Below are 20279 nucleotides of genomic sequence, written 5' to 3'. Positions count from 1 at the left end.
AGAGAGGGAACATAGAATAGTTCCAGACACTGCCATCCTCCTCTCCCCGATGGGAAAAGTAGGGAGTGACTAGCACACAGACACAGTGGAGCAAAGAGATAATTGGTTCCCCATCAATCATCTCTTCACATGGTTTAAAAGATATGTTTACACATGATGACACCTTGACCTCTCCCCTCTCTGCGGCCCAAGCAACTTAGTCCTGACAGAGGACAGATAACTGCCAATGGCCACCACTATAGTACAACAAAATACATTCTTATGAGAAATAACTCATAAGCATATCATGAAAATAAAACATCCTATCTATGTTACCCAACTAATTCTGATTAATCCCCAACAGGAGACCAAGAGGGCTCTCAGACTGTAGCTAGAGAGAAAAATATACTAGCAGAGCAACCAGTTGGTACACAGGAAATATTAACTGAAGCAGTCGGGTGGAAGGCAAAGGGGTAGCGGTTCAGGGAGTGTCGGGCCAGTTACCGAAAAGGTCACTAGTTTGAAATCACCTAGGTGAAAAAAAATCAGTTTGTGCCCTTGAACAAGGCACTTAGCCCAAATTGTTCCTGTAAGTCACTCTGGATAAAACATTTAAATGATAGTGTTAAGGCTTATCTGACACAGACAATATTATATCAAGCAATAAGAAACAGACAGCAAAAGAAATAAAGGCAGGTGTGCATTTTCCAGTAACAACTAGCTAATCGCATCAGCGGTGAGTTGGCCAATGACAAAGCAGTCAAAGGGACGGACGCCTGTTCCAGTCAACAGCTCATGTCGGCTCGTGTTCTGAAGGCTGAGTCAGGTTGGTATCTCCACGGCAACGACCATTTCAGACCCACTCCTTGGGGTTTCGTAACACTTCCAGCGTATCGGCCTCCTGGGAACCTTTAGGAGGTTCATGCATGTACTCCCACCTGTGAAGAGAGTCGGCATGAATGAGGCGTCTGGGGCTTTTTCAGTGAGTGCATATAGAATTGTAATGTACACAGCTGACATTAGAGGGCTCTTGTTGATGCTGTGGTGCAGCTCGGTCATGGTACGAACCATGAGGGACATGCACAGTGTGTGTTCCACAGGGCTCTGCTCAATTTTTATTTTATTTAACGAGGCAATAAGAACATTCTTATTTACAATGACGGCCTAGGAACAGTGGGTTAACTGCCTTGTTCAAGGGCAGAACGACAGATTTTTACCTCGTCGACTCGGTGATTCAGTACTACGCACACACACACAGGGCGTACGCAGTACTACACACACACAGGGCGTACGCAGTACTACACACACACAGGGCGTACGCAGTACTACACACACACACAGGGCGTACGCAGTACTGCACACACACACACACAGGGCGTACGCAGTACTACACACACACACACACAGGGCGTACGCAGTACTACACACACACAGGGCACGCAGTACGCACACACACACACACACACACACACACAGGGCGTACGCAGTACTACACACACACACACACACAGGGCGTGCGCAGTACTACACACACACACAGGGCGTACGCAGTACTACACACACACACAGGGCGTACGCAGTACACACACACACACACACAGGGCGTACGCAGTACTACACACACACACAGGGCGCAGTACACACACACACACACACACAGGGCGCAGTACACACACACACAGGGCACACACACACACAGGGCGTATGCAGTACTACACACACACAGGGCGTACGCAGTACTACACACACACACAGGGCGTACGCAGTACACACACACACACACACAGGGCGTACGCAGTACTACACACACACAGGGCGCACGCAGTACTACACACACACACACAGGGCGACGCAGTACTGCACACACACACACAGGGCGTACGCAGTACTACACACACACAGGGCGTACGCAGTACTACACACACACACAGGGCGTACGCAGTACACACACACACACACACACACACACAGGGCGTACGCAGTACAGGGCACACACACACACACAGGGCGTACGCAGTACACACACACACACACACACACACACACAGGGCGCACGCAGTACACACACACACACACACACAGGGCGTACGCAGTACTACACACACACACACACACACACACACACAGGGGCGTACACACACACAGGGCACACGCAGTACTACACACACACACACACACACAGGGCGTACGCAGTACTACACACACACACACACAGGGCGTACGCAGTACACACACACACACACACACACAGGGCAGTACGCAGTACTACACACACACACACACACACACACACACACACACACACACACACACAGGGCGTACGCAGTACTACACACACACACACACACACACACACACACACACAGGGCGTACGCAGTACTACACACACACACACACACACACACACACACACACACACACACACACACAGGGCATACGCAGTACACACACACACACACAGGGCGTACGCAGTACACACACACACACACACAGGGCCTACGCAGTACACACACACACACACAGGGCGTACGCAGTACTACACACACACACACACACACACACACAGGGCGTACGCAGTACTACACACACACACACACACACAGGGCGTACACACACACACACACACGCAGTACACACACACACACACACACACACACACACACACAGGGCGTACGCAGTACTACACACACACACACACAGGGCGTACGCAGTACTACACACACACACACACAGGGCGTACGCAGTACACACACACACACACACAGGGCGTACGCAGTACCACACACACACACACACACACACACACACACACACCGGGCGTACGCAGTACACACACACACACACACACACACACCGGGCGTACGCAGTACTACACACACACACACACACACACCGGGCGTACGCAGTACACACACACACACACACACACACACCGGGCGTACGCAGTACACACACACACACACACACACACACACACACACACACCGGGCGTACGCAGTACTACACACACACACACACACACACACACACACACACACACACACACCGGGCGTACGCAGTACTACACACACACACACCGGGCGTACGCAGTACTACACACACACACACACACACACACACACCGGGCGTACGCAGTACACACACACACACACACCGGGCGTACGCAGTACTACACACACACACACACCGGGCGTACGCAGTACTACACACACACACACCGGGCGTACGCAGTACTACACACACACACCGGGCGTACGCAGTACTACACACACACACCGGGCGTACGCAGTACACACACACGCAGTACACACACACACACACACACACGGGCGCACGCAGTACTGCACACACACACACACCGGGCGTACTACACACACACGCAGTACTACACACACACACCGGGCGCAGTACACACACACACACGCAGTACTACACACACACACACCGGGCGTACGCAGTACACACACACACACACACACACACGCCGTGCGCAGTAGATCACACAGTACTACACACTACACACACACACGGCGTGCGCAGTAGATCACACAGTACTACACACACACGGCGTGCGCAGTAGATCACACAGTACTACACACACACACACACACACAGGGCGTACGCAGTAGATCACACAGTACTACACACACACACACACACACACGGCGTGCGGAGTAGATCACACAGTACTACACACAGAGTCTTCACTGGTCCAAGGTTGCGTCCCAATAATCTCTCACTTTTTCCCAAAGTGTTCACTTCCCTTTATGGGTTTAAAAAGTGCAATTTATGGGAAGTAGTGTAAGAGTGCACACATCAGGAGGAAGGAGAGATTATTGGGACGCAACACCAGTACTCATTCCCAATCACTAGTGCTATACATCCAGTGCTAGCAGCAGCAGTATGACTGTGACGTAACAGTACTCACTTGGCTGTGAGGGGCAGAGACATGAGGATGCTCTCAATCCTGGAGCCTGGGGTGGCCAGTCCAAACTTCACCCCTCTGTCATACACCAGGTTAAATTCCACATACCTGAAAACACACACACACAGACCAAAGGCTTAATGGGACACAAGCACAGACACAGAACCAAACTGTTATTATACATGCACAAGCATGTAGGTACACCTAGGGCTGTTACGGTGACCGTATTACCGACACGTTGCCAGTCAAATTCCAAGTGATCGTTTTAGTCACGGTAATTAGGCTTCTCCAAGCTCTGATGCTGCTGATGGTCATTAGTAGCCTACCAAACTTGCTAACTGCCTGGTACTCAGCACTATAGTCCCTCTAATCACTCTGACATCAATGCAAAGTTAATCAAACACCTCATGAGCTCTTTTATTTATTTAACTAGGCAAGTCAGTTAAGAACAAATTTGTATTTACAATGACGGCCTACCCCGGCCAAACCCTAACCAGGACGACGCTGGGCCAATTGTGCGCCGCCCTATGGGACTCCCAATCACGGCCGGTTGTGATACAGCCCCAGATCGAACCAGGGTCTGTAGTGATGCCTCTAACAAAGATGCAGTGCCTTAGACCGCTGCGCCACTCGGGAAATGTTACACAACATTTCTATAGGCTATGGAATAGCAATAGAAAACAGAGTGATGGCCTCTACTAAAAAGAGGATCCCATCAGCTTTTTATAGGCTAGTCCTACAATATTTATTTCTCAACTTTCCTAATATTAAGCACATTGCTTATCTTTACAACAGGAGTATAGCCTACCTGGCTGGCATGAAAAGGAACCACGGGAAATGCGTCCTCCATTTGCTATGTAAGTGCATAGATGACATGTATTTATTTTTTTCCTGTTTCGAGGCACATGCAAGATAATGGGCCTGTCTAATTAAAATAAATTTCACACATATACTAAATAATGTATGTAAAGTCAAAGATTAAATCAAGAACAGTCTGATGGGTGACTTATGAATGATATACTGTATTAATCAAAAGCGCATGCCTTTTTAAGTTGCATACCTCATGTAGCCTAGCCCATATGTCTATATGTTTTGATAAGGTTTGTATCACAACTTTAGTGGCCAAATAACTTCTTAAAATTAAGCACATTAATCAGTTTTACGACAGTTGTAGCACCTAACTTTTTCACGTTTGGGGTAGATCATGTTCACCATAAAAATGCACCTTTATAATAAAAGCATGACATGCATAATCGCATTTGTGGTCACGTTTGAGAATGGTGTTTTCCCGCTACTTGATTGCATTTTGGAACATTCGCGTTTGTAGCCTCCTGCCGTGTGCACATTGCTGCGCTTATAATGTGAATAAATAGTCTAATAGTTGATCAACATTTGAAGCTAACAAAGTTCTGATATGTTGCGTCAGCCTCATTGCTTAAAAACTTTTTGTTTATTTATGCTAGTGGTTGTATTAATTTGGGATCTATCGCATCCCACAACTGTCCCAGACTATGTTTGGAATATTTATTTCTAGCACAGAATAGGTCAACTTTTGTACTATGGTGGATAGTAGAATGACATAGGCAGCTTATGTCAATCTACTATCCCCCATAGTACAAACGTTGATAGGCTAGTGCTTTTGCTGTTCGTTAGGCCCACTCATCTTGTTGGCTGACAAAGTACATGTGGACAGTTCTTCCAATATCTTCAATGTGCACCTCGGAATTGGATAAGGATGAGCACAGTTGCATCCCCGATGTGTTTGTCTTCACTTGTAGCCTGTGAGAAAGACCCGATCACGTGACAGGCATTGGCTAATAAGAATTGAGCCATGTGAGTGAGAGGTGCTTCAGAGCACGCAGCCGGGAGAAGGGAATTATAATTATTATATTCAGCCCAAGGGCACAGCGGCCACAAAAGGCATGGATTTCTTTAGGGTACATTACGGCTACACAAAGGGGATGCCACAGGGAAATTCGAGGTATTAGCAAGTGCATGTCAAATTGTGAATGACAGACTGATGAAGTGTGTGCAGCCTGCGGAAAAAAACTAAGCAGAGCTCATGCCTTTCATGTGACTTTTTTCGAATAATCAGAGTCACATCATGCAGCCGTTGATTTTTTTTATACATTCTAACGTTGGGCTATATTCTTTGATCAAAACTAAAGTTGCATAAATAACTCTAAATTAAGCATATAAGAAGACCGGTTTCTTTGTTAACTGCTCACAGAAAAGCGGCATGTGCGCACTCCCTCAGAAATCTTTTGGAGAAAACATCCTTTCTATTTTATTCAGCTATGTTCAATTGTATTCTTCATACTATAAAATCATATAAAACAATACAAATCTGGTCTGCTAAATTAACTAGTATAGCCCACAGCCATATTGCATAGCCAGATCAGGGCCTAACATAAGGACAAGGAGTATGCCATTCTGTTCTTCTGAAATAAGACTACATTTTCTTCATATCATGTTTCTTTAGACGTGTCTAAAATACATAATGGATTTATTAGACGATCCAAAAGGTCTGCATCAGTGGCTTGTCGTCTATGCGTGGAAGCCAGGGAGATGCTAAATGTGTTTATGTTAATTAACGGTCAATTACCTTGAAACAGGCAGTTATTTGCTTGACAATCACAAAACGTCATGACCGCCACAGCCTGAGGTACACCCACACCCTCTCATTTGTACCCACCTGCCTCTCCGCACCTGCTGCCAGTCCTTCTCCTCTGGGCTGAAGGGGTCATCGAGGTGTTTGTAGACGATGGGCAGGTAACAGGGCACCACGGTCTGGGCACAGCTCCTAACGAAGCTGAACGCCTCCTCCTGGCTGGGAGAGTCCAGGTCGTCAAAGAAGATGCCACCGATGCCCCGCGTCTCGCCACGATGGCGGATGTAGAAGTACCGGTCACACCTGCAGGCAGCAGGAGTGCTTTAAATTAAACTAAGCTTGAGGACAAACAATGTTGCACGTTACGGAAACACTTGAATTATACCTGCCCGCTGGTACTGTATGTTGCCTTATAACTTGTTATACTCATGATTTTATACCAGCAGGGTTTAATTCAAGTGTTACCAATGGTAATTTCCATAATTGCAGCATAACTTGTACAATGCAGTACTTTTACAGGTATTTGACACATGGTAGAAATGTTGAGCTACTGGTTTCAATGACTAAACACAGAGGTAGTTATTAGATATGATTACACTCAATGAAAATGTAACCCAATGTTCTTTAAATATACAACTACTGTATGTTTGAGTAGAGAGAAGATCAAGATAATCAAAATCAAGATGTCAATCTGGAGGGGATGACCACTGTGTCAATGTGTAAACACAAACAGCTTATAGGAACCTAGCCATTAAAGTAACACAGACACACACATCCATGTACAGTATCCATACTCACTTACCCTCCCGTTCATTGACACGTCATTCACTAGCTCTGAAGAAATGGCCATTCAGCAGCTGAAGATAATGACGAGAAACTCCTTATCCCCATTGAACAGTAGAGACCCACCCAGTGTAGTCACCCACCCACCCAGTCATTACCACATGTTGTATGAAGTCACCGATATGGGTCGTACCACTTTTTGAAGTCGGGGTAGTACTTGGGGTGATGTTTTTCACAGGCCTCCTTCAGACTGTTGTGAAAGTGAGCGCCATCCTCCTTATTGACATAGGTAGGAGTCAGGTCTGTACCGCCACCAAACCACCACTGTTTAGTGCCTGGGACAGACACACACACGAGAAGACAAGAGCCATCATTCATCATCTCAGCTCCAACACTTGAATGGTGTGATGTCACAGCCTGACACTCACCATCTTCTTCTTCTATCTCAAAGTATCTGTAGTTGAAGTGCACTGTGGGAATGTGGGGGTTCTTGGGGTGGATGACTGAGCTCACGCCCATGGCACAGAATGGCAGGATGCCTAGGAGTGAACATAATACAATATTATACAATACAATACCGTAATATACATCTCAACCATAGTCGGACTCAAGGATCCAATCCTGATTCCTTGAACACATCAGGTTGTCGGAATGGCATGAATGGCTCTCTCTGGTCTTGAGTGACACACGTAGCATGAGGTAACACACGGTACTGCAAGACAACATAAGGGAATTGCTGAAATGAATGAGGTTGATATGAATCTAGGGCGGCCACTCACCATCTTTCCCCCGGAGAACCTTCCCTCTGCTGCGCATCTGCTTGGCGGCCTCCTCTGTCAGGTTCCCAAACACCACGGACACGTTGACCCCCGCCTTCTCAAACACCTTCCCATCCTGCAGCACACAGCTGATGCCCCCGCCACCTGATACAGACACATGATGTTAAGACAGTGAAGAAAGAGCCAAACACCAAGGCACCTTAATAATGCTATGTAAAACAGACAGTGAGACAACGGCATGGGTGCCGCATGTTGCAAGGTGCTACTGTGGATGTTGGGCTCAGTTTAAAAACAAGGCCAGGGTGGATAACCTTTGGATTAGCCAGAATAGACTCCGACCTTAGTTTACAGCTGCACTGGAGTCGGACAGGCTTCCTGATTAGGTTAAGACACCGCAGAGCCGGCACAAACTATGGCTCGGAAAACGTACCTCAACCCAGAGGTGAGAAATGTGTCGTACTCAGAATAGTCCCATTATCCCAACTGTTACGCCAAGAAGATTGAACGACTGCTAAAATTCTAGCAGTCGGCACAAGAAACTGTTCGTCGGAAGCTTCATGAAAAGCCTAAGATCATCATGCGAAAATGCCAAGCATCGGTTGGAGTGGCGTAAAGCCCACCACCGTTGGACTCTGGAGCAGTGAATCACGCTTCACCATCCGGCCTGCACAGAACCCTGACCTCAACCCCATCGAAACACCTTTGGGATGAATTGGAACGCAGACTGCGAGCCGGCCCTAATTCCCCAACATCAATGCCTGACCTCACAAATGCTCTTGTGACTGAATGGATGGTTGCATGTTCCCGCAGCAATGCTCAAACATCTAGTAAAGAGTGGAGGCTGTTATAGCAGCAAATCATTCCATGATTTTGGAATGAGATGTTAGATGAGCAGGTGTCCACATACTTTTGGTCTTATAGTGTTGACCTATAGGTAAGATGCTCTGGCCTTAGGTTGGGGTTCCTAACCGACTATCCATGCGGGATGGGTACGGGTTGTGTGTACCAAATGGCACGTGCCAAAGGGAGCGATTACATGCCTTCTTTCCGTTCCCACTTGTCCACTTTGAACTTGCCGCCGTCCACCTCCTCGAGCGCTCTGCAGAACTCCGCCTGAGTCTCCATGATCAGCATCTCCATCCTCGTGCACATTTCCTCTTTCTTCTGCTCCAGCACTTTGACGTCAGTACACGGCGGAGACATGAACTTCTTGCATTTCTCCGATATCTCCGTCTCCTCGGTTTTGGTGATCATGGTTGCCATTTCAGCCCGCTGAAAGTGACTAGCGCTAGCCACAAAACCCAACACTGCCGCCGCTGCTCCAGCAAACAGCAGGGCGCTTCTCCTGGTTCGCCTGGTTGCCGTTTTGCCTGCAGTCCCATTGGACATGAACTGCACTCCAGTAGCTTTGGGAACCCATCTCGCTCCCGGAAGCGGAGTTAACCTGCGGACCGAAGTGTTATGGAAGAAAGATATGCGCGAGTCTACTATGGAAGCTCGCGTTGAATACGGAAAAAAGCATAGTCTCGCCGTGGTTTGCGCCGTTCTATTCATGGAATAAAGAACGATGGTCGCCATGATTTGTAAATGATCTAGCTGTCATCTCCATGTAAAATGTACAGTTTGTAGACATCCATCTAGCAAAACTGAAAACTACAATCACAAGTAAGACAGCCGTGCAGGCACGCTAAGGTCCGGGGGTGTGTCCTTGGCTTGAACCGAGCGAGGAGGCATGGGAAATGGTGTTCTCGATGAGTCTGTCAGGGTAGGTTTGATTGATAGTAAATTACAGCAAACAGCAAGACCCACAAGCCAGTGCTTTTCTGTAGGCGTGTCGTTATTATCCAGAACGTGATAAGAGACCCCTTTCTTCTCTGCTTATCCGCTCTTTGCCAAGATAGTCATTGAAAAATAATAATTGTCCCATAATGACGAATGGATTTATTTTCTTATTCACATGTTATTAAACCATGACGTAAAATATGCCACGTAGGTCTTCATTTATTTATGTCACTATTTCCAACAACACAAAGATAAGACGTGCACTTAATTCCTCATAATAACATGTTCATAATACCATTTTGGAGCACATATTTAGAGTGTAGCCTACGCTAGTCTATAAAATCCTTCCCAGTACTCATGACTGACAGTTTGATAGATGTATAGATGTGTCTGTGTGCATTGAGGTGAAGAAGTGTGTGTTTGCGCGAGTGTGAGAGACTTGTTTTCTGTTTTACGCATGTGCGTGTTGTAGGTCTCTATGACAACAGGACTATTAAAGCCTTTAGTGGAGCAGGGGAGAGGGACACGCACAGGAGATTATCTGGACAGGTGCTCCGGCCGGCTTGTATCACCAAAATGTAGGCCAATAAACGAATAACGAGTTCCCATATAAGAGGATATAATACACATTATTTTATTTTTATTCTGAGTTAAAAGGAGACGCACAAGCATCTGGTAGTGGTGAGTTCATTTCGATGTTTGGGTAACGGTACGGTTGTGCTTCTAATTATTTCAGACTTGCGCCTCATAATAAAGTGTGTGGGCTATTGCTTGTGGAAATAGTAGCCTATTCTAATGTTACACCATCGTGTTAGGCTTCTATGTTTCCTCTTGTATTGGAGCCTAGAGACCAGGCTATGTCTGTGTCTGTCACATCACGCAGTCCTGTTGTATCAGTAATATTCTACACGCTGCAATAAATCTGCCAGTAACTCTAACAACAGTTAAGAGAAGTTAGCCTATTTCACAATACGATCCCATAATAAAAAATAACACAAACAACTGCACCTGTCCCAGGTTGAAGTGTTTATCCTGCGCTATGCGTCATTTGGCCATGGGAGGGCCACGGGAGACGTGAATACAGGTCCACTATAGTATTGTGTGACATATGATCTGTCAGTGTTCAGAAGTTGTATGCTTGTGATGTGTGCTCAAACAGTCGGGAATGCTATTCTATTTTATTTTTATGAGGGATTGTCAATGCACAAACTCGAACTGAACTGGTGTGAATTTAAATACAATGGAAGTATGTATACCCTTGGAAGTATAATTATGGGGCTATCATCACAAATGGCCCTGCATATACAATGCTCCGGTTGATCTTCTATTGTTCTTCACGCTATTCCTTTGGAGAAGATGAGTCTGGTGCCAACGAGCACTAGGACCCAGGAGGAGTATGAGGACGACTTTGAGAAGGACCTGGATTGGCTGATCAGTGAGGAGGGGACGAACGATGGCCAGGTAGGTCCGTGTGGATTGGCTGATCAGCGAGGATGGGTGGACCAACGGCCAGGTAGGTCAGAGGGATTGGCTGATAAGCGGGAAGGGGAGGACCGACGGCCAGGTAGGTCAGAGGGATTGGCTGATAAGCGGGAAGGAGAGGACCGACGGCCAGGTAGGTCAGAGGGATTGGCTGATAAGCGGGAAGGGGAGGAGCGACGGCCAGGTAGGTCAGCGGGGATTAGCTGATCAGTGAGGACCCAGGGCTGCGTTAAGTACGTTTTTATGTTCTGGAACGTTCCACTGACCGGAAACGGTGCTGTACTGAACGTCCAGTCGAAAAAAGGGGAGGGGTTGGGTTGTGGGTTAGGCAACGCTGTCAGCATAGCCACTGCCTTTTAATGTCACTCATTGCTTCAAGCCACACCTTGCCACACCCACTAAATGGGAGCAAACGCACCTCAAAGTCTATTCAAGAACGTATAACAACGTTTTGGGGAAACGTGTCGTTCAGTACAAACCGTTCGTCAACGTAGCAAACGTTCAAGTGAACTGAATGCACCTCAGGAGCGACGGCCAAGTAGGTCAGTGAGCCGCTGGGTCGCCCGGCTTGCCCACTTCCTGTGGGGATCTTTTGAGTAGGAAGGCGAAAGCAACCAACTGTAAACAAAAGTTAAGGAGTGAAGTGGGGGAAAGTGCATCTGGGACAGCCGAAGGTCGGACACTGATGCGGTTTTCCAACAGCAAGTCTCAGTGCAACATGGCAGTGTTGCCAGTGTTTGTGGAGGTTTTTCTTTGTAATGTCGCAAAATAAACACGTCTCCAACCCCCATATCACACACTCACAAACTGTAAATATAGTTGTTAACATTGTACTATCAATTGGTGAAAGAGAGCCACAAATATCACTTTCAACTATACATGAATGGCGGCAAAGTTGGTTCCTGTTTTAGTCAGGTCTTTGGTCATGATCACACGAGTCAAACAAAAACACCCTAATGTTTGGTTGGTTGGCAATAGAGCCTCCCACAACGCAGATAATGGCTGCAGGATGAAGTTGGTGAAGAGCAACTGCAGAAATACATTTGCAGTCAAAATGTCATGACTTTTGATCTGTTATAAAGCTCATACAGTCGTCATGCAAGCGCAAATCTGACTATTTTTTATCCCCAAAATACAACACACTTTGGAAGGTGGTGACCAACGATGGTCACCAACCTGACAAAAGTGATCTGCTCAAATGCGCCCACAGTTTGTGGTGTTGTGTTACCGTGCGCCTGCATCTCAGTGTATGTGTGTGAAATCCAACCCACTGACACACATCCAGACACTTTCATTGGGCCACAGCTATAGGGCTCTGGACTGGGTACATTGATAACCACACACACATACACACAGTCGTCATGTCTCTCACAAAGTATCAAAGTACCTAATTAACATATCGTTTGCTGACACACTGTCTGCTGAGAGACTCAGGTGAATAGAACTCCGTCACTCCTCCTCAACAGGAACCTGACTACGAGGACATCGAGGCCGAAATAGACAAGGAGCTGAAGGAGGAGGGGAAGGAGGAAGAGAAGAAGCGAGGGAGGAAGGAGGACAAGAAAAGCCTGAAGGAGGAGAAGTGGGCGAGCGAGTCAGAGAAGGCGGAGGAAGAGGAGAGGTGGCCCTCGCCCATGGAACCTTTGGAGTTCGACTCCGACCGAGACAGTCCATATAAGGGCGGATCCCCCCTAGCGCCGCCCCCTCCGGTGCTGGAAGACCAACCGGAAGAGGAGAAGAAGTACATCCTGGAGAAGATCCAGCTAGCCAATCGGCAGCTGCAGGACCAGGAAGCGCCGGACATGACTCGGCGCCGACGCCTTCACTTCAAAGAAACGCTGGTGGATTTGGTGGTGGCGCCACTGGAGTACGAGAAAGACAGCAGCACCGCCCAAAAGACGGGGGTGGTAGAGCAGGTGAGCAGCACGGCCAGCAAGGAAATGGAGGTAGAGAGTGAGGTGTCAGGGAAGCTCTCTGAGCTGAAGATCACCCCTCGGGAAGGGGAAGGAGGAGGGCAGGGGCTCAAGGATGGGGGTGGTGGGGAGGCTGGCCAGAGTGGACCGGGGAAAGAGGGCAAAGTCCTGGTGGAGAAAGATGGCAAGTTTGACCTTGTCAGCCTGAAGGAGGTGGAGAGCCGTGGCCTGATGCTGCCACCTTTAGCGAGCTTCCCCAGCGACAACTCACGCTCGTCCTCCCGTCCAAGTGACCTAAGCCCGAACAAGACCCCCACATCCTCCCCGCTGCGTCCCATCTCTAGCACTATGTCCATAGGGATTGAGCACCAACGCGCCCCCAGACCTCCGGCCCAGCCCAGGAACCGGCCCAACTCGGCCAGTCACAGCCAGAGGGGCAGTGGGGGGAGGGGCACCAAGCGCAGGGTGCAGTCGGCCAACAGTGCCCCTACCCAGCAGGCCACCTTCACTCTCTCGCCCCAACAGAAGGAGCTACTGAACAAAATACAGGAGAGGAGAGAGAGGCTCGCCAGAGAGGTGGGGAGCACAGGACGTCCCAATGCTTATCATGAAAGATAAATCCCCTTTTCTGTTTTCCTGTGTAACTCTTTCTACCTCTCCCCCTTCTATTTTTATATTATCTTCCTTGCTTCCCCTCTCTCTTTATCTCCCCGACTCCTCTCTCTCTCTCTCTATTTCTACCCCTGCCGTTCTCTCAGGAGGAGCAGAGGAAGAGGGAGGAGGATGAGCAGAAGCGTAAGGAGAATGAGCTGGCATTCCGGGCATGGCTGGTGAGGAAGAGGGGGCAGTTGCAGGAGGAGAAGAGGATCGACAGAGCCCAGGAGATGGAGAGAAGGAATGGCAGGGTACGCACAGGCCACTAGAGGGCGACACTAGCACACAACCACAGGCTGTAGTAGTACTGTAATTGTACTGTAGTAGTACTTTGTAGAAATCAGTGCTTTCAGCTAAATGTACATGCTATTTACTTAAATAATTTCATAAATAAAGGGAAGAAAGTTATTTTCTGATACGTATTATAAAGAAATGAAAAAGTTGTTATTGGGTATCTGTATGCTAAACTGCAATAATCTTTTGTGCAATCATAGAATATACTGCACCAGAAAGCTTGTGAAAAGCAAATCCAAGAAAGTAGGATAGTGAGTGAGAACCGTTTTGACTAGATTTTTCCCTGTGTCCCGCCTCCCTCAGAGGGAGCACAGTGACCCAGGCGAGGCCTTTAAGTCGTGGCTGCAGAGGAAACACGAACAACAGCAGAGAGACAGACAGCTGGAGGAGATGAAGAGGCTGGAGGAGGAGAGTGGATTCTACATGCACAACCGAGAAGAGTGTGAACGAGCCTTCAAACTGTGAGTCCCTACTCAGTCTGTCTACTGTTGAAGGGCCTTGGAGATAGTCTGGACCATTGCTTTCCAAACCTGTTCCTGGAGAGCTGCCATCCTGTAGGTTTTCGCTCCAACCTCAATCTAGCGCTCCTGATTCTAATAATTAGCTGGTTGATAAGCTGGATCATGTTAGTTACAACTGGGGTTGGAGTTAAAAACCTATAGCAGGGTAGCTCTTCAGGAACCGGGTTGGATCGCCCTGGTCCTGGACACTCAAGATCTTTTAAATAATGTGTCCGGTTCTCTCTCTCTCTCTCTCTCCTCAGGTGGCTGAAGAAGAAGCGGGCAGAGAAGCGGGCGGAGCAGCAGGCGGCCAGAGAGCGCTCCCGCAGGCTGGTGTTTGAGGAGCGGCGCGCCCGGCGCATGCAGGACCTCCTGTGCACAGTCAACGAGACCAAGTCTTTCCGCTTCACTGAGCACCTGGCGTACCGCTTCTGAGCGGCTTCTGAACCCACCATTCGCAACATCATACCTCGAGAGGAAATAGTCGAGATCTGAGCAAAGCTAAGGGTACGGGGTACACAGAGACACATGAACACGGATGAAATTGTATACGACTTAGGGCCTACATAGTTGTCCATTTTTGCTCTATAAAGGTACAACTAATCTACACTTTTTCATAAGGAAACATTTTTTGGGGGGGAGGGGGACAATCAGCTCCGTTGTCATTCATCCTGCATTGGACGGCTCCCATTGAAAAAGCATCGTCTCCATCCGAAAAAAACGAAATCTCAGTGTGGGCGAGGCCTAAGGGAGAGGGGAATCACCAAAGAAATCTAGTCTTTGTTCCAGTATCAACTAGCATACAACTTAAAATGAGGCATTTTTACTGAAAGTGAATCTTTAGATGGGATCAGCACTGTTGACTACTGTTGAGAGAAGGGCTTTGTTTTCTACCTTTTCATTTGTCACAGATGATCCGTTTAGGACCTCCGAAGTTCTGTTCCCTTCGACGTTACCTCGTAACACATGCACAACTCCTAAGGGTTCTGAATTGATCAGGCGTCGGGGGATCAATCCCGTGCTCGCTGTGTACAGTATATAAAGAGATTATTTGATCAAATGAATGATTATAACCAAGGTGACTGGCTCAATAGCTGTGCGACGACAAATATATATACAGAATGTGATCATAGGTCTACTGGCACTTGTTCTCTACATTGTCAACAGCCTCCTCTCTGTTGCTGATGCACTTTAACCTAGCCTACTAGAAGACATTGAGCTCACCAATGCCTGCAGTGCTAGTAGGTCGTCTCGGTGTGGGTAGCCCATATTGCCACTGTTACCACAATGCCTTTATAAACCGTTTGTCACCGAGTGTTTTTAAGTTTATTCTCAAATCTATCTTAAGTTAGGTCCTTTGTAGTAGTGGCATCTACGCCGACCACATTTGTCTTCTGTCAGAGGGCGCCATTCTAAAGATGTTTTGAGGGTGGGGGTGCTGCGAAGATTGTTTTTGGTGTGTGCATTTTTTCCCGATTTCTCAGTGGGTGCTGGAGCACCCCTACTTCCCTCGTCTATCTGATTTGAGACAATGCACTGACTATAGATGCTAAGAGATTTAAAATGAACGATGGTTTGATACGGCATACATCATTTGTAATTAGACAAGTCTGAGTTGGAACAGTCAGTACTATGAATAATTCACCTCTACGTTTATCTTGATATTTAAGATCGATTTACTTATCGTCATATTCATGTATAGATTTTCAAAATAAATTTTTTGTAAAACCACTTCATGAAATGCTGTTGGTTTACAACTGAACCTATAGACAATGTGTTCACAAATTGTAAACAATTTACACGTTCCCAAATAATAAAGGACACGGTTTATGTTATTTAATGAAATATTGTCTTTTTAATTTATAAGTACACATTAACAACAAAAGAGATGGATACAACAATTTGTTTGTTTTACAGCAATTTATATTTAAATATTAGTGAGTGGCCATCCTCCCTATCAAAAGATAAGATAAAACCCCTAATCTAACTTAAAATGCATAAGTTACGTATAGTTAGCAGTTGTAATCATTGAAATATCATAGTACACAAGGCACGTTCTTTCCATTGGATTTTAACAGTGTGTGTGCCTGTCTGTCTATTTTGACCCAGGAAATGAGGAAGTTTCGAAAGGAAAGGACACCTATAAGTCACCTTAAAATAGGAATTCCTTTAAACAGGAATGAACGACATCTTTTATTAAAAAGCTTCTAATATCAAATGCCGACAATTGCAATAGCAGCTGTCTATCTTAAAAACAGACACGTAAAAACACACAACAACAACAACAACAACACACTCCATGCCCGTGTGTCCGCTAACTTGTAAACAGTTATCTTGCGCGGCGTTTTGATTGCAATTGACGGGAGGGATTAGCTCTGGTCCAAGGCGTTAGTGAGGCTTGCTAACGCCATGGACCAGAGCTAGGGAGGGATGTGAGTCACGAAGACGGTGTCTCTTCACCACACCACAAACGAGAAGAAAGTGCACGGGAAAATAGTGACAGATCAGTTCAGTCATCGTTGTCAGTCACCGAAAGGGATTTTACAGCTCCCTGTTTGTAAAGAAATGCCTGACCTCTTTCTCTCGGTGAATGCATATACTCCAGCCAATGTTTCAGTGAATAAGTAGATGAAACATATCAACTGTGTTTACACCGCCCGGAAGAGATAATCCCACGACCGATTTGTTTTATGAGTTCATGTTTGAAACGTTATAAACAGCCCGTTGTCTTTTCTATAACAAGAGAACGGCAATGTCGACTGCTGTTCTTCTCTTTCGCTTGATCACAGTGCAGTAAGAACTGTTCATACGTATGACAGGTCTGTGTTGTAACAACCTTGTGCGCGCGCACACCCGCACACTACACAAAGTCATCACAAAGGGAACTGAGCATTTTAAGTCGTCGCAAAGTGACCTGGACCTCATAAAGTCATCAAAGTCAACTGGACCTTATAAAGTCATCACAAAGTCAACTGGACCTTATGAAGTCATCACAAAGTCAACTGGACCTTATGAAGTCATCACAAAGTCAACTGGACCTTATGAAGTCATCACAAAGTCAACTGGACCTTATAAAGTCATCACAAAGTCAACTGGACCTTATAAAGTGTGAGGCACAATGACTGGGTTTCACCCCAACAAAGAGAGAGAGAGAGAGAGAGTCAATGGAAAGAAAAACAAAGACCCAAACTACAGAAGGAGAAAAAAATCACAACAACAGACTAAAAGCCACGACGGCAACACAAACAACTATATAACTTTGCACTTCAAACAGTACAAAAATAAAATTGTTCTGATCCAAACTTCATTAAATAAATAGATAGATATAAAGATTTGGGGGGTGCTGGGCTGGGGGCCAGCGGACTACTACAGCTCGTCTTTGGGGTTGATGTTGAGGCTTGTGTCCCACTGTGATTGGCTGCTCTGGTTGTCCAACGCCTGCATCACCTCATCTGCCTGCAGGCGCTCCTAGAGGAGAAAGAGAGAGGGAGGGAGAGAGGGAGAAAAGAGAGGAGGAGTTATGTCTCGTGACATAAACATCTTCCCGAAATAATTATCTTCCTAACTAAAGAGCAATAAATATATCCCTAAATCAATAGCCATTATAAACATCTTGTACATAACATGATGTACTATACTCTAAACATGTGTCTCTGTGAAAGACATAATCAAAGAAGACATTATGATAGGGCCACGGCTGTAGTGTGTTTACCAGTTCTCTGAAGAGGGGGTCCAGGGTGAACCACAGGGCCACGGCACACCTCTGCCCCCTGGTGACGGCCCTCACTCCATGGGGGTTCTCCCCGCCAGACGAGAACCCCACCATACGACCACACTTTGGCTTCACCTGTGCCTAGGGGAGGAGGGGGGAGATCAGGGTCAGTACTTGACTGTCGTGGTGGAATGGGATCACATTGGACGTGGGAAATTCCAACTTTATTTAGACGAGGCTCCAAACGGAGAAAGGGTAAGACAGTAAGACTAATAAAAACATGCGAAAAGACAGGCAATAGCAATGACATGAGACATTTTGATCACTTCACTCTTCAAAAAAAAAAAAAAAGATTTCCCTTCTCAGGAGAGGACTCACTGTGACTGTTTTGGCGTCCATTTCTGTGAAGATGAACTCTCCTCCCTCAAAGTCTCCATTCAGGTACAGCAGAGCACTTAGGACACAATGAAAACCATTGAAAATGTGTTCGAGCCATGACTATTTAACACTAGGTAACGGTAATAATATGGTGCCATTGACAGCGCAAATATGTTTCAATGTTGTTAGGAGGCAGCTTAGCCATGGACCAGAGCTTGTACCCTAAGCTGCTTCATAACTACATTGAAATGTATATTCATCGCAGAAAAATGAAGGCCCAGAGCTAGGTGGTAACCTGTAGTCTCTGTAGGTGTAGGCTGGTGGTTCTTTCCAGCACTCGTTGGCCTCTGGGTCTAACAGACAGTTGTCAGCGTGGATGGGATGGCTCAGGTCATTTCTATGGTCCTGTTGCCCTATACCAAACAGACATAAAACTTATAATAAACCCAAAACAGAGACCAACTTTATTAACCCCAAAACAGCAGCAAACCGAGACGAACTTGACTAAAGCAACAAAGAGGCAAACTAAACCAAATCTGACTAAACCTACATGCTCAAACTCTCAAAGTCACATAATGCTCAATTTTGTGTGACACTATAATGAAAGGTTGATAATGATATAATGATACCATAACAGGGTTGGGGTCAATTCCATTTAAATGAAGTCAATTCAGGAAGTAAACTGAATTCCAAAATGTTTCTCAAGTCAAGAATTTCATTATAATTAGTAGCATCACTGGCGACTTGGCTCACCTGTGATTGCGGTCCGGCACACCAGGTGTGTGTAGGAGAAGTGGAGCGTCGAGTTGAGCAGGAAGTAGGACTCGATGATGCGTCTGGCCCTCTCACTGGCATCATAGAACAGACGAGCGCTCCTCAATGGGACACGGCCCTCGTAGCCATACTGCAGGTAACACAGTAGAAACATGGGTAAATATTCACTCAGCATGTTGCCAAGGATAGAACCGCACTGGCCAGCCTGGTTAGTAGACTGCAACTTCTACTAGCCTGGGTGACACTCTCCACTTTTTCCAAAGATTGTTTGAAAAAAAATTATACTAGCCCAGTCTGAAAAATACGAGCCTCAGGCTAGCAGGGTATCTTAATTTGCACCCCTGCTTGTAAGGAACCAAACATATTCTGTAGTTGCCTACTAAGGTACTGAAAGAGTGACTTTTGATAACTTTGAGACAAGAGCGTTACTGAGAGATTGTTATATGAAAAGGGCAATACGAATCAAGCGGTTTCAAACAGAGGTTAATTTAATCTTCTCCATTGTGTCTATGTATTGGCGCGTTGCTTACCTGCAGTGTTTTCAGCACAGTGGCTCCCTCAAACCTCTCGTTGGGCGTGTGAGGAGACATCTTCCCTCGGTATCCGTCTCCTGCCATAGTGACAGTCTGTAGACCAAGCGAGAGCACTGAACCCCTGGCTCTCATATTCTAGAAATGCATTTATCAAGTACCAAACAATGGCCATGTTCACAA

General features: G+C 46.6%; 3 protein-coding genes across 7 annotated transcripts in view; 1 reads left to right on the top strand and 2 right to left on the bottom strand.

The window, feature by feature from the left end:
- Positions 1-232: 232 nt before the first annotated feature.
- On the bottom strand, positions 233-9796 carry LOC112250632 (oxygen-dependent coproporphyrinogen-III oxidase, mitochondrial). The gene is made up of 7 exons (XM_024420945.2): positions 9118-9796; positions 8078-8221; positions 7727-7837; positions 7492-7633; positions 6600-6818; positions 3908-4012; positions 233-917 (listed from the first exon to the last, which is right to left on the bottom strand). Exons 1-7 carry the CDS (start codon positions 9653-9655, stop codon positions 833-835), a joined length of 1344 nt encoding a protein of 447 aa, XP_024276713.1. The 5' UTR covers positions 9656-9796; the 3' UTR covers positions 233-832.
- Positions 9797-9800: 4 nt separating this feature from the next.
- On the top strand, positions 9801-16732 carry ccdc181 (coiled-coil domain containing 181). 2 transcript variants are annotated; one of them, XM_024420942.2, is made up of 6 exons: positions 9801-10540; positions 11216-11320; positions 12808-13830; positions 14013-14159; positions 14506-14663; positions 14966-16732. In XM_024420942.2, the coding sequence occupies exons 2-6, from the start codon at positions 11216-11218 to the stop codon at positions 15135-15137; spliced, it is 1605 nt and encodes a 534-aa protein (XP_024276710.1). In that variant the 5' UTR covers positions 9801-10540; the 3' UTR covers positions 15138-16732. The 2 variants fall into 2 exon arrangements, with proteins under 2 accessions (XP_024276710.1, XP_024276711.1); XM_024420943.2 differs by having other exon boundaries at positions 9801-11320.
- p3h2 (prolyl 3-hydroxylase 2) overlaps positions 16529-20279 on the bottom strand; it is an 89893-nt gene continuing 86142 nt past the window's right edge. For 2 of the 4 annotated variants that reach the window (XM_024420941.2, XM_024420939.2), the window contains 6 exons: positions 20097-20234; positions 19546-19696; positions 19088-19205; positions 18793-18868; positions 18415-18555; positions 16529-18170 (listed from right to left, as the gene is read on the bottom strand). In XM_024420941.2, coding sequence (XP_024276709.1) covers positions 18069-18170; positions 18415-18555; positions 18793-18868; positions 19088-19205; positions 19546-19696; positions 20097-20234 — 726 coding nt within the window. In that variant the 3' untranslated portion in view covers positions 16529-18068. The remainder of the gene's footprint in view (positions 18171-18414; positions 18556-18792; positions 18869-19087; positions 19206-19545; positions 19697-20096; positions 20235-20279) is intronic. The other 2 variants (XR_002953551.2, XM_024420940.2) reach the window with 2 other exon arrangements.

Source organism: Oncorhynchus tshawytscha, linkage group LG05, assembly GCF_018296145.1.
Source record: "Oncorhynchus tshawytscha isolate Ot180627B linkage group LG05, Otsh_v2.0, whole genome shotgun sequence".
Classification (NCBI taxonomy): domain Eukaryota; kingdom Metazoa; phylum Chordata; class Actinopteri; order Salmoniformes; family Salmonidae; genus Oncorhynchus; species Oncorhynchus tshawytscha.
The sequence above is the reverse complement of the archived record's forward strand: the minus strand, read 5'-3'. Positions and strand labels throughout refer to the sequence as shown.

Bases quoted from the DNA above. Each gene is read 5' to 3' on its own strand.
- LOC112250632 (XM_024420945.2), bottom strand. From the start codon at position 9,655: ATGGCGACCATCGTTCTTTATTCCATGAATAGAACGGCGCAAACCACG. The intron at 8,222-9,117 runs GCATGTAATCGC...TGTCTGTATCAG, and splicing joins CAAGTGGGAACGGAAAGAAG to GTGGCGGGGGCATCAGCTGT. The intron at 6,819-7,491 runs GTACGACCCATA...TGCTGCCTGCAG, and splicing joins TACCCCGACTTCAAAAAGTG to GTGTGACCGGTACTTCTACA.
- ccdc181 (XM_024420942.2), top strand. From the start codon at position 11,216: ATGAGTCTGGTGCCAACGAGCACTAGGACCCAGGAGGAGTATGAGGAC. The intron at 11,321-12,807 runs GTAGGTCCGTGT...CCTCCTCAACAG, and splicing joins AGGGGACGAACGATGGCCAG to GAACCTGACTACGAGGACAT. The intron at 14,160-14,505 runs GTACGCACAGGC...CGCCTCCCTCAG, and splicing joins TGGAGAGAAGGAATGGCAGG to AGGGAGCACAGTGACCCAGG.